This window comes from Artemia franciscana, chromosome 5 (genome assembly GCF_032884065.1).
Source record: "Artemia franciscana chromosome 5, ASM3288406v1, whole genome shotgun sequence".
Classification (NCBI taxonomy): Eukaryota; Metazoa; Arthropoda; class Branchiopoda; order Anostraca; family Artemiidae; genus Artemia; species Artemia franciscana.
The window spans coordinates 43,727,638-43,740,694 of record NC_088867.1 but is presented as its reverse complement, the minus strand read 5'-3'; the positions used below and the strand labels follow the sequence as shown (position 1 = coordinate 43,740,694).

The 13,057-nt window shown below is 34.6% G+C and overlaps 2 protein-coding genes across 5 annotated transcripts in view; both read left to right on the top strand.

The window, feature by feature from the left end:
* The window catches only part of LOC136027460 (ADP-ribosylation factor-like protein 2), a 274,558-nt gene that overhangs the window by 210,753 nt on the left and 50,748 nt on the right, over positions 1-13,057 (top strand). The window lies entirely within an intron of this gene.
* Positions 1-13,057, top strand: part of LOC136026793 (serine/threonine-protein kinase 32B-like) — a 136,939-nt gene that overhangs the window by 120,688 nt on the left and 3,194 nt on the right. Inside the window, exon 6 of the mRNA XM_065703494.1 lies at positions 8,066-8,206. Coding sequence (XP_065559566.1) covers positions 8,066-8,206 — 141 coding nt within the window. The remainder of the gene's footprint in view (positions 1-8,065; positions 8,207-13,057) is intronic.

Sequence of the window (13,057 nt, the reverse complement as noted above, 5' to 3'; positions counted from 1 at the left end):
GTCGGGTGAGGGGTTTACATGGGAAAATCTTTCCATCGAGGAGTTTATCATGAGGGAAGAGAATTTCCATGAAGGGGACTAAGGATTTCTAGCATTATTTAAAAAAAAACAATGAGAAAATAAATAAAAAATAGTTTTTTTCAGCTGGAAGTAAGGAGCAGCATTAAAAACTAAGACGAACAGAAATTATTACGTATATAAGGGGGTTCGTCTCCTCCACAAAACCTCGCTCTTTACGCTAAAGTATTTTCAGTAATTTCAAATATTTATTCTATGGCCTTTGTATTCAGGGGTCATTCTTAAATAATTCGGACAGAATTCAAGCTTTAGCGTAAAGAAGAAGGTATTGACTAGGGGCAAACCCCCTCATATACATAATAAAAATATACAAATATAAAGGTTCGCTATGTATATTCATTCGTAAGTTACGTATATTCATTACTAATAAAAAACTTTCGTAAAAAAATAAAAAGTTCTAGTTGCCTTCTTAAGTAACCAAAAATTGCAGGGCAATTAGGCCTCCCCCCCCCCACCTTTTTTTCAAAATCATCCAATCAAAACTATGAGAAAACGCCATTTAGCCAAAAGAAACTAATATGCAAATCTCGTTTTGATTATTCATGTGTGGTGAGCCAAAATCAAAGCATGCATTAATTCAAAAACGTTCAGAAATTAAATAAAAAAAAATAAGTTTTTTAACTGCAAGGAACGAGCAACATTAAAACTCAAAACGCAAAGAAATTATTCGTATATGAAAGAGGTAGTCCCCTCCTCAACACCTCGCTCTTTACGCTAAAGTTTTTTATTGTTTAAAAAAAATAGAGTTGTGAGAAAGAGTCAAACTTTAGCGTAAAGAGCGGGCGTCGAGGAGGGGACTTGTACGGAATAATACGGAATAATTTTTTATTCCTTTCAAATACGGAATAATTTCTCTGTGTTTTAAGTTTTACTGTTGCACCTTACTTGCAGTTAAAAAAAACTTGTTTTTTTTTTTTTAATTTACCAATAGAGCGAGCTTCACTCAATGTTTGTAATAAGATGATCGTTCATTTTCTGGAATGACAAAACGATCTATATAGGTCTCGACTTGGGAGAAATTCATTTTTGGGGAAATATTAATTTGCAAAAACACTGTTCATATGAAAGCAATCACAAATATCCAGGTTTTGTTTTCTAAAGCAAATAAAATGAAATCGAAACTTTTTTGTGAAAGAGATTAAAACAAGAGCTAAGAGCTCATATGGCACTTGCGACGAGGCCGGACGAGCCAAGAGCTTATATGGCATGAGCTCTAGCAAAATTCGAAGAATCAATAGATTGAATTAAAAGGAAAAATCAGAGGCTTAAGGCCGGTTGGAATTTAAAATATGAGCTCTGAGTCACGAGGTCCTTCTAAATATCAAAATTCATTAAGATCCGATCACCGACTCGTAAGTTATAAATACCTCTTTTTTCTAATTTTTCAGAATTAACCCCCGAACTCCCCCAAATAAAGTGGATCTGTTACCGTTATGTCAATCACGAATCTAGGACTTGTTCTTATTTTTCCCACCAAGTTTCATCTCGATCCCTCCACTCTAAGTGTTTTCCAAGATTTTAGGTCCCCCCCAACTCCCCCAATGTCACCGGATCTGGAGCGGATCCGGGCCGGTTATATCATTCACGTATCTGGATTTGTTTTTATTCTTCCTACCAAGTTTCATCCTGATCTCTCCGCTTTAAGTGTTTTCCAAGATTTCTGGTTCCCCCCCCCCAATTAATCTGGATCCGGTTGGGATTGAAAACAAGAGATCTGAGTTATAAGGTCCTTCTAAATATGAAATTTCATAAGACCCGATCACTCCTTCGTAAAATAAAAATACCTCATTTTTTCTTAATTTTTCATAATTAACCCCTTCCGCAACTCCCCCAAATAGAGCGGGTCCATTCTGATTATGTCAATCACGTATCAATAATCTTCCGATTATTTTTCCCACCAAGTTTCATACTGATCCCTCCACTCCAAGCGTTTTCCAAGATTTTAGGCCCCCCCCAACTCCCCCAATGTCACCAGATCCGGAGCGGATCCGGTTCGGTTATGTCATTCACGTATTTTGAACTTGTTCTTTTTTTTCCCACCAAGTTTCATCCTGATCCCTCCACTCTAAGCGTTTTCCAAGATTGTAGGCTCCCCCCCCCCAATTCTCCCAATTGTCACCAGATCCGGTCAGGATTTTAAATAAGAGCTCTGAGACATGGTATTCTTCTAAATATCAAATTTCATTAAGATCCGATCACCTGTTCGTAAGTTAAAAATACCTCATTTTTTTATTTATTCCGATTTTTTACAAAATGGCTATATAAAATATTTACCGGGTGATTTTGGGGGAAAAGGGCACGGGGGGCTAGTTTCCCTCTGATCTTTTTTTGCTATTAAAAAGTAAACCATAATTTTTAGTTACTAATCAAATGAACCTCCTCTGAACTTTATACGGGAACAACCTACATAAGAATCATATATGCCCCAAGGGAATAACTTGCAGCGCCTGCCCCGGGCCCTGGAGGGTTGTGTCGATCGTGGAGTTTTTGTCATCTGGTATGAACTATTTTTAAAAGTGCCTCTGGAGAAAATAAGAAATAATAAACATTAAAGCCTTATGGGCGGGGGCTAGTTGCCCTCGAATCTCTTTTTACTTTTAAAAAGTGGACTAAAACTTTCAATTTCCGATCAAATGAGTACTCTCAAAATTTTATACGAGAATCCCTTCCAAAAAAATCATATATGCCACCAGAGCATAATTTTCAACGTCTGCCCTTGGGCCCTGAGGAGCTGTGTCGACACCGGAGTTTTTGTTGTTTAACATTTAAAGGATTTTTAACAAAATAACTATCTCAAAAATATTCACCGATGGGTTTGGGGGCCAATATCCGCGATTTGCACAAAATCTAAACAAATTTGAACTGCCAACGACGGATACTAAAGAACAACTGAGAAATAAAAGAATGAGAAATTGGGCTTGTTTTTGTTCGTTCCTATTTTTGTTTTATTTTGAATTAGATTATTTTCTATAGTTAATTTTGTGTACATAGGGTTGAGTGTGTATTCACCCAAGTCTCTATTTAGGGATATAGGCCTATTATTATTTAAGTTTCGTTTGATTTCGATTGCCTCACGGACAGTTTGTTTGATTCCTAGGTCATTTCTAATTAGAATTGTTTCGTCAAATAGAACATAATGGTTTGGATTTTCAAAAATATGATTACTTAAAGCTGAATCGAAAGATATGGAGTTATTTTTAGATTTTAATGTTTTTTCAATACTTTCTTTGTGTTGCTGTAATCTTGTTCCTAAATTTTAGAAAATAATCTAATTCAAAATAAAACAAAAATAGGAACGAACAAAAACAAGCCGAATATCAAAAGAACTATCAGATTAGCTGCAGAGAAGGCAAATATCGCAATAAGAAATCATTCCAATTTTTAATAAATACAGTTAGTGAAATGAATGAACCTTTTTATCTTGTAAAATGTTAGCTTTTATCAGACAGTCTTGGCTGAACTTTTTGTTAAGAAGTAATGATGCCAAGGCTATTTTAAAATAAAAAAAAATGGATTTTTAACTGAGAACTTTTATTGTAAGTGTTTTATTGTTTTTCATTTTTTCTTTACTGAAGACGGCCCTTAGATATAGGGCCGAAATATTCAAATAGGTTTTGTTGGTTCACTGTCTTGGGAAAAAAGTCCTCATTATTCTCTCTTTTGTTGTTGTATTTTAGTTTAATTTTATTAGTTCTTTCCAAGACTGTTCAAGACACATACAGTTTTCAGTAAAGCGCCAATGACGCATTAGGTTTTTGACTTTTACAGTGAAAGGAGGCCAAACACAAATTCTTGTTAGTAGGAATTTTTTTTGCTTCAAGCTTGATTTGCATTCAAGTTAAGTTTCAATACTTTTAAGATTTATTTATATATAATATAAATTATATATATTATATTATTATAAATATAAATATATATAAATTATAATAATTATATATAATTAGTAAACAAATAAAGTTTGTTTGCTAAGATTTTTTATTTAATTTCTGTTCGTTTTTTTTTTCATTTATTTTTTATTAGTGTTTTCTTACAATTTGTTCATTTATGTCAGTACTTGTTGTATGTTCTTTTGGTGCGATTATTTAATTAATTTCTGTTCATTTTGGGTTTCATTTATTCTTTAATAGTAATTTCTTGCTTATACAATTACCGATTACCATATACGATTACTGCTTCGATAAAAACCTTATATATGAACAATGGAACAGCTTGCATAGCTTAAAGCTCTTGCTCTGGGGGCAGTGGGAGGCCTTTTGAACCCCCGAGGACAATTATTTTAATTACTTCACCTCTTCACTATTTCAGACCTAATGGCCATCTCAAAATTTTGATTGCCTGTGTTTGGGGCAAAGAGGGCGTGGAAGGAGGGGTTGATGCCCTCCAATCGCGTTTTAATCTTAAAAATGACATTAAATGGGTCCTTTTCAAAGTTTTTAACACCACCCCTTGCATATGAAGTGCCCCTGGGAAAAAATTGAGCATCATGGCCTTTACGTTGGGGGGAGGTCAGTTACCATCGGATCACTTTTGACTCTTAAAAAGGGAACAAGAAATTATCAATTTTTAGCCATGTGAGTCTCCAAAGTTGACACGACCACCTTTTTTGTAAAAACTTTACATGTCCCAAGGGCATAAGTTACAACCCTTCCGTCAGGTCTAGGGGGGCTGTATGTAGACCCTGTAGTTTTGTCATCTTACCGTTGGAATATGAAAAAAATGGTTATCCAAAATTTTGATCGGATGCATTTGGGAAAGGGGGGGGGGGTATATGCCCGCCGATCACTTTTGATGACTATTAAAAATGTAAATAAGAGTTTCAATATTCAATCAAATAAGCCGTCTCTGATGTTTATACGACCACCCTTACGAAAAACCTTTATCTGCACCGGGTACATAACGTACAGCACATCCCCAAGGCTTTTTTTTGGGGGGGGGGGGCTGTGTTGACCCCTTATTTTTTGTTATTGATATTTAAACTATATTGAACAAAATAGCTATCTCAAAATTTTGATCAGATGAATTTGGATAAAAAGGGACTTTTGGGGGGGTGGGGCTACGAACTTGGGGAAAAGAGGGTAGGCAGAGGGGTGTATAGTTGCAATCGGATCATTTTTGACTCTTAGAAGGGATTAGAACTTTCAAATTCTAATCATTAGAAATCAAGTCCCCTCCTAGGTTTATCCGATTATTTTTTCCATGAAAACTATATATGCCCCCAGGGTACAAGTTAGGACCCTTTCCTCGGGCTTTAGGGGGAAAGTTATCTTGAGACCGAAATTTTTGTTTTCTGATCGTAGGGCTATTTCAAACAAACTGACAATCTCAAAATTTTGATCGGATGTATTTTCAGAAAAGAATATATGTGGGGTTGGGGTTAGATACCCTCTGATTCCTTTTGACTCACAAAAGGGTAACTAGAACTTTCAATTTCCAATCAAATGAGCCACCTCTAAGGTTTATACGACCTCCCCTTACATAAAAACCTTATATGCCCCCAAGCATAATTCAAAACACTTGCCCCCAGGCTCTGGGGGGTTTGTGTCAACTCTGGAGTTTTTATCATCAGACTTTTGAACCATTTTGAACAAAACGACTACCTAAAATTTTTTATCGGACGGGTTTGGGGGAAAAGGTGTGGGGGGCTGGTCATCCTCTCATCTCTTTTGATCTTAAAAAATGAACTAGATCTTTCAATTTCCAATTAAATAAGCCAATAAAAAGAGCGTAGGGAGGGGCAAGTTGCCCTTCGATCTCTTTTGAATCTTAAAAAGTGAACTAGAATTTTCAATTTCCACTGAATGAGCTCTCTCCAAAGATTATATGAGCATCATTTTCATTATTTCATCATTGAGGATCATTTAGCTTCTGCAAGAACCATACATGTCCCCAGTGCGTAACGTATAACGCCTGCCTTCGGGCCCTGGGGGTTGTGTTGACCCCGGAGGATCTGATGTTTGAACTATTTCAACAAAATGGCTATCTCAAAATTTTTATCGATAAGGTTGGGAGAAGAAGGGCGCGGGTGGGCTACTTTCCCTTCTGATATATTTTGACCCTTAAACAGTGAATTACAACTTTCAATTTCCAATCAATAAGCCTTCTCTGAAGTTTATACGAGCATCCCTTCTATAAAAGCCATATATGCCCCCAAAACATAACTTTTAACGCCTGCCCCCGGGTCCTGGGGGGGGGGGGTGTCGACCCCAAATTTTGTTAGATGATATTTGAACTATTTTTAACAAAATAGCTATTTCAAAATTTTTGTCGTGTGTATTTGGGGAAAAGGGCGTGGGGGGGGGGCTAGTCGACTAATAATCTCTTTGACTCTTAAAAGTCAATTTGAATTTTTCAGTTCTAAATCAAATGTGCCCTCTCTGAAGTTTATACGAGTATCCCTTCTATAAGAACCATACATTTCCCCAGGGCATAACTTACAACGCTTGCCCCTGGGCCCTGGGGAATTTTTTCAACCCTGGAGTTTTTATTATCTAATGTTTGAACTATTTTTAACAAAAAGGTTATCTCAAAATTTTTATCGGAAGTGTTTGTGAAAAAAGGATATGGGGGGCTAGTGGCCCACTGATCTCTTTTGACTCTTAAAAAATGAACTAGAACTTTCAATTTTCGATTCAATGAGCCTTCTCAGAACTTTATACAAGCATCCTTTTTATAAGAACCACATATGCCCTCAGGGAACAACTTACAGCGCCTGCCCCAGGCCCTGGCGGAGGGGTTGTGAACCCTGGAGTTTTTGTTATAAGATCTTTGAATTATTTTTAATAAAATGGCTATCTCAACATTCTTATTGGATTGGTTTGGGGAAGAAGGGCGTGGGGGCTGGTTGTCCACTGATCTCTTTTGCCTCATAAAAAGTGAACTAGAATTTTCAATTTCTAATCAAAAGAGCCCTCTCTGGAGTTTATACGAGCACTTCTTCTATAAAAAACCATAAATGCCTTCAGGGCATATCTTACAAGACCCATCCCCGGGACCTGGGGTTTTTGTCGACCCCGGAGTTTTTATATGATCTTTAATCTATTCTGAACAAAATCCCTATTTCAAAATTTTCGTCGGATGTATTTGGGGATTGAAGGGCGTGGGGGGGGGGGACTAGTTGCCCTCTGATCTATTTTGACTCTTAACAAGTGAACTAGAACTTTCAATTTCCAATCAAATGAGCCCTTTTTGAAGCTCGTAAGATCATTTCTTCTATTAGAAACATTTATGTCCCCAGGACATAATTTACAAGGCCTACCCCCGGACCCTGGGCAGTTTTGTCGACCCCTGGGTTGTTATTATCTGATGTTTGAACTATCTTTAACAAAGTGTCTATCTCAGATTTTATATCAGATGGTTTTGGGTAAAAAAGGGCGTGGGGTGCATTTTTAACAAAGCGGCTATGTCAAATTTTTTATCAGATGTAGTTGGGGAAAAAAGGGCGTTGGGGGCTAGTTGCCCTCCAATCACTTTTGACTCTTAAAAAGGGGACTAGAATTTCCGATTACCAATCGAATGAGCCCCCTCTGCAGCTTATGTGATGACCCCTTCCATACGAAGTGCCTCTGGGAAAGAAAATATAAATAAACACCAGCTCTGATAAACACCAGCAATATTTCAAAAAGATAATTTTTAATATATAAAGCAAAGTTAGAAAATACAAAAAACCTTCAATTGAAGCAATTTGTCTTTCTAAATTGTCTTTCTAAATTGTTAGAAAACGCTCACGCGCCTAATGAGAAATTAAAAATTGATGAACTAAACTTGCATTAAAAGGCGTATCTATGCCTGATACTCTCTTTTCTATCCTCTCTATATCTCTTGAAATCAGATCTGGTAGTGTTTTCTTTAATTTTTTTACTTATTTGTAAACCTACTACTTATAAATATTCATGCTTAATTAATTGAGTAATATCCAGCTTAAAATTATATCAAGATTACAGCGAAGAAACCTGAGAAGTGAACACATTAAAGTATTCTTTTTTTCCAGGAAGAGAATGACTCCGATCCAGAGAAAACTAATGGCGAAGGACGCTTTATCGAGGAATTCCCAACTTACAACAGGGAGAAAGAGATTGCTCGGATTGCGACAGAAGCTAAGGAAAACGCTTGGGAGGCAGAATTACTTCTCGTAATCTATTTAACTACTTCTTTTCTCTTAATAGATCCTAAAGTCATCAATTATATTGCTTTTATTTCCCCGTGGAGCTTTCTTCGGAGATCAAACAGTTCGTGGTAACGAACTGTAGTAAGGAGCGACCCGGCTCAATAGTAACCGAAACTCTAAAAAATGGACTTTTGATATCAATAGCTACATCAAAAGAATCGCATTTTAATGCTAATTTTAAATATATAAGTTTGATCAAGTTTAATTTTACCCATCAAAAGTTACGAGCCTGAGAAAATTTGCCTTATTTAGGAAAATAGGGGGAAACACCCCCTAAAAGTCATAGGATCTTAACGAAAATGACACCATCAGATTCAGTGTATCAGAGAACCCTACTGTAGAAGTTTCAAGCTCCTATCTACAAAAATGTGGAATTTTGTATTTTTTGCCAGAAGACAAATCACGGGTGCGTGTTTTATCTCTAAGGATTAGAGAGGTTTCTGAGCTTTGTTGTTTATCTTTACTTGTAAGTTCTTTGCACATAAGAGCTGCACTACTTTTCTGAAATGCCCATAGGTTCTTCGGTTGAAATTAGCATAAATTTTAAATTCGTAAAGCACGTGATTATGGACCTTTTCAACAAGTTACTATGACATTGGGCTTAGCTTATAACTTGAGACCTTCCAGCGTGCCATAATTGATATGCTGACATTGTGCTACCTATTTGGCATGTGAGGATTTACTTTACTCTCTTTCAAGCATGTGAATAGGTATATACAAATACTATTTTTATAAGTGAGCAGTAATTGTGTATGTATTTATTTTTTCTTGAAAAGGCGTCCATATTTTTTCGGCAGAATTGGCATCCTGGGGTATTCTGGCCTGAAAAAACAATCTAGATAGGTAAAAAGTTTGAGAAAATTCTTTAAGGGCCTTAATTTTAGGGAAAAAAAATTTGTGAGTAATGTCATTTTTATATACATCAGTATTGCAATGACATTGTCACACTGGTAACTTATTAGAAAAAAATAATATTTTCATTCATGGAAAAGTTTACATTAAATTGCTTAAAGAACAAAACTGGTAATTGCAAAAATATTTGTATATATTTTGACAAGGGGTTACAACAATTCAAAAATCATAAAAAAGAAACCAAAAGCTTGAAGCTTAGTAGAAATGGTTGTTAGAGAATTAGACTTACTGTAATAATCAAATATCTTTGAAAAGAGACAGTATGAAAATACATTAAATTTCGTAAAGAGCAAAAAACTGGTAGTTGAAAAAAAAAGTAGAAACAATAGGGAATTTTTTTTTCTAAGACAGTGAAATTGAATTTAGTGGATAAACTTACATTAAAATGCGATAATTAAAACTAATAATGTTTTTAAAAACATTATTAGTTTTAATCCTCACATTTTAATGTAAGTTTATATATATATATATATATATATATATATATATATATATATATATATATATATATATATATATATATATTTTTGGTTTTGTGCTGAAGACGGATCTTGGACATAGGGCCGATGTATCCACTGAATTCAATTCCACTGTCTGGGAAAAAAATTCCCTATTGTTTTTACTTCGTTTATTTTTTTTGTTTTGTTTTTTTTTTTTATGGAAAGGCAGTGTGGTCTTCGTCACTATTTTCGTCTAACTGGTAGTTACAAAAATATTTTAACATATTTTATCAATGATTAAAACAGTTCAAAAACCTTAAAAAAGAAAACCTAAAGTTTACAGCGTAGTAGGTATCGTTGTTAGGTATCGGACTTGCTTTAATAATCAAACATCTTTGAAATAATTTCAAAATTATATATTTCAATATGAAAAGACTGCAAATTGTCTGCGGTTAGAAGAAAAACGACAATGAAAATCCATATATAGTATATATATATATATATATATATATATTCAAAACAACTTTAAAAATCACGGTTGAGCAAAAATAACTAAAGAGAAAAAATTTGGAGCAGAACTATGTCTTGTAATCTGTATAGCTGATTCTTTTCTTCCGTATGCATGCTAAAGTTGTCAATGGTATCAGTTTACCCCCTCTTTCTCTCCCACAGGGATTTCATTGGAAATGTGTAAAATAAGCCCACGCAAAATAGCTCAAAACAAAGAGAAAATCTGCTGATGCAATCTGAATGTTTCTTGCACAACTTTCCTCATAACTATAATTGATTAGTTCCTAATCAAGTTGGCTATTAACGATCTAAGGAGAACTTGATTATTTAAGCCACTCTTCGTAATAGCCTAGTAATCTGTAAATGAAAGGGTACCTAACAAATTGTAAGGAGTTTGTCAATCTAAGCCTAAGCAATTTTTCCTTAGTCTGCTCAATGAAGATGTATATTATCAAGTTCTAGCATTTGTCATTACTTCATGAAAAATACTCTTTTTTATACTAGAGTAGATCTTAGCTAGGACCAAATCTAGTGGCGTAGTCTGTGGTCCTATTTCTTAACTTATTCAAACGGAAGTGACTTTGTTGACTCAAATACAAAGCTAAAAGTATCTCGAAAGATGTGACTGTTTAGGAACCTTCCCGAATTAGCGCGTTTTGATGTTGTATCATTTCTGGAGGAAATTTTCGCTACTATTCGTTATATATACATATTTCTGCTGTGCAACAAACTTATTACTAGTATAGATAGATAGATAGATAAATGTATTTCAAAGCCCCATGGGCCATATACACACAAAAATATAAATAAATAACAAACAAACAAGGAAATTAAACAATATGCAATGAGACTTACCTGCGTTCACAGGGCTAGGACGTCAGTTTTATGACTTATCTTAGATGTTAGTCATAAAACTGCCAAGTTCAGGATCAAAATAGTTTATTTTACTTATTATTGTAAAAGAAGGACACATTATGCCCGATCCTCAACATAGTCACACCTGTCGATAAACGTAACACAAATGCATATAAACAAATTTTTGACAAGTTTTTAAAGTCTTTTTGTAACTTCAACCACCGAAAAAAAATCTCCCCCCCCCCAAAAAAAATCCTGGACATGGCTTTTCCTACTAATGCTTCCTATTTGTATCTTTATCCAGATTAATCTTATTATCGGTAGGAAAAATGTAGTTCGAAGCTTCCATCTTTTATAATAAAAAAAAAATGGTAATACTTTGAATCTTTAATATGATTGATGTATCTCAAACTCACCGTTTGAACGTAGAACAGCAAAAAATTTACAAAATCTAATCGTGCGTTATTTTGACTTTATCTAAAAATTTATCTAAAACTTAATAAAGCATTGCCAATTTTTGAGTTAATTATAGTTAAAATTTTAGTCGCACTGGTATTTTATTATGTCTTTTTCTAAACTGCTTTTCCAGCCAAAATAAATATGCTACTTATTTGTAATTTAGAAAATTAATATCTACATGTTGCTCCTTCACTTTATACTTCCAAAGTTTTCTTGAAAGTTTTTGGCATTTCCGCAGCTTTTCACTATCGGCAACACCCCTGCATATTGACCAATCTCTAATTTTTAATCTTTTACGTGATTCTGCGCCATTGCGCTAGTTATTTTGAGCGATTCAGTCAACACGCCAGGCGACTATATTAATCACTATATTATTCACTATATATTAGTCACTATATATTAGTCACTATATTAGTATATATTTTTTTTTAAGTTATTCGGATAACTAGTTATCTGATCAATGCATATTAGCCATTTCTCATGCATAGCGGCACAGAGTTAGGCTTTAAAATCTCTTCTGTAAAATTCAAAAGCAGTTTACCGTCATATGAAGGAATTTATTAGTTTAGATATGACTTTTAAGGAATTTTTAAACTGGGTATGTAACTCCGTCCCAGTGGTCTAAAAAAGCGACAATTTGGTGCCGGGGGGGAGGGCCAAATTATGTTTCGAAACTTATAGGCAACAATTTTGTAATTCTAAAAATTTTTCCATTGAAAATACAAAAATAAGGTGTATTCTATAAAAAAACGTAAAACGGTGTTTTTAAAATATAACATGGGGGTGGTAGTGAAAAACTCCCCACAGCACCTGCTGGACTTGATGCCCTTGCTTTGTTACAACATTCAGTCTCCCCAAAATTTTTGTTTTCATTCAAACAAAAGTTTCATTAAAGAAAAAAACGTTTTGTCTTTGTACGGGATTAAAAAAAAAAAAACAATTTTTTTTAACTGAAAGTAAGGAGCGACATTAAAACTTAAAACGAACAGAAATTACTTTGTATATGAAAGGGGCTGCTTCCTTATCAATGTCCCACTCTTTACGCTAAAGTTTGACTCTTTCTCTCAACTCTTCTTTTTAAAACAGCAAAAAATTAGCGTAAAGAGCGGGGCATTGATGAGGAAGCATTGAAAATCAGCATTAAAATGCAATTCTTTTGATGTAGCTATTGGTATGAAAATTCAATTTTTTAGAGTTTTGGTTACTATTGAGCCGGGTCGCTCCTTACTATAGTTTGTTACCACGAACTGTTTGAAAAGTCATTGGTGTTGCCTGAAAGACGTTGAATGCTAATTCAAATACGTTTGAGGAATAGAAAAAGAAATTTTGGATAACACAATTTACTTCTGGTCGTCGTTTTAGTTTGAATCTACGACAAGCTGCTTGGTCCTCCGCCCCCAAGCAATTGATCAGGCTTGTGTACGGCAAATAGGGACAGGACTGAGCAAAGGGCTTAGATTCTTGTATTTTTGCTACCTTGCTTTACATTAGTCTACTTCTGTACAGTTTTTCTTCTACTTTTTTCAATTCTTTGTTTCTTTTTACTTGTACCTCCAGACAAGGAAAAAAAATGTGGAACTGAAATCTCCTTTTAATATCAAAGAATAAAAAACAAAACAAAAGAAAAAGAATGTTTTTT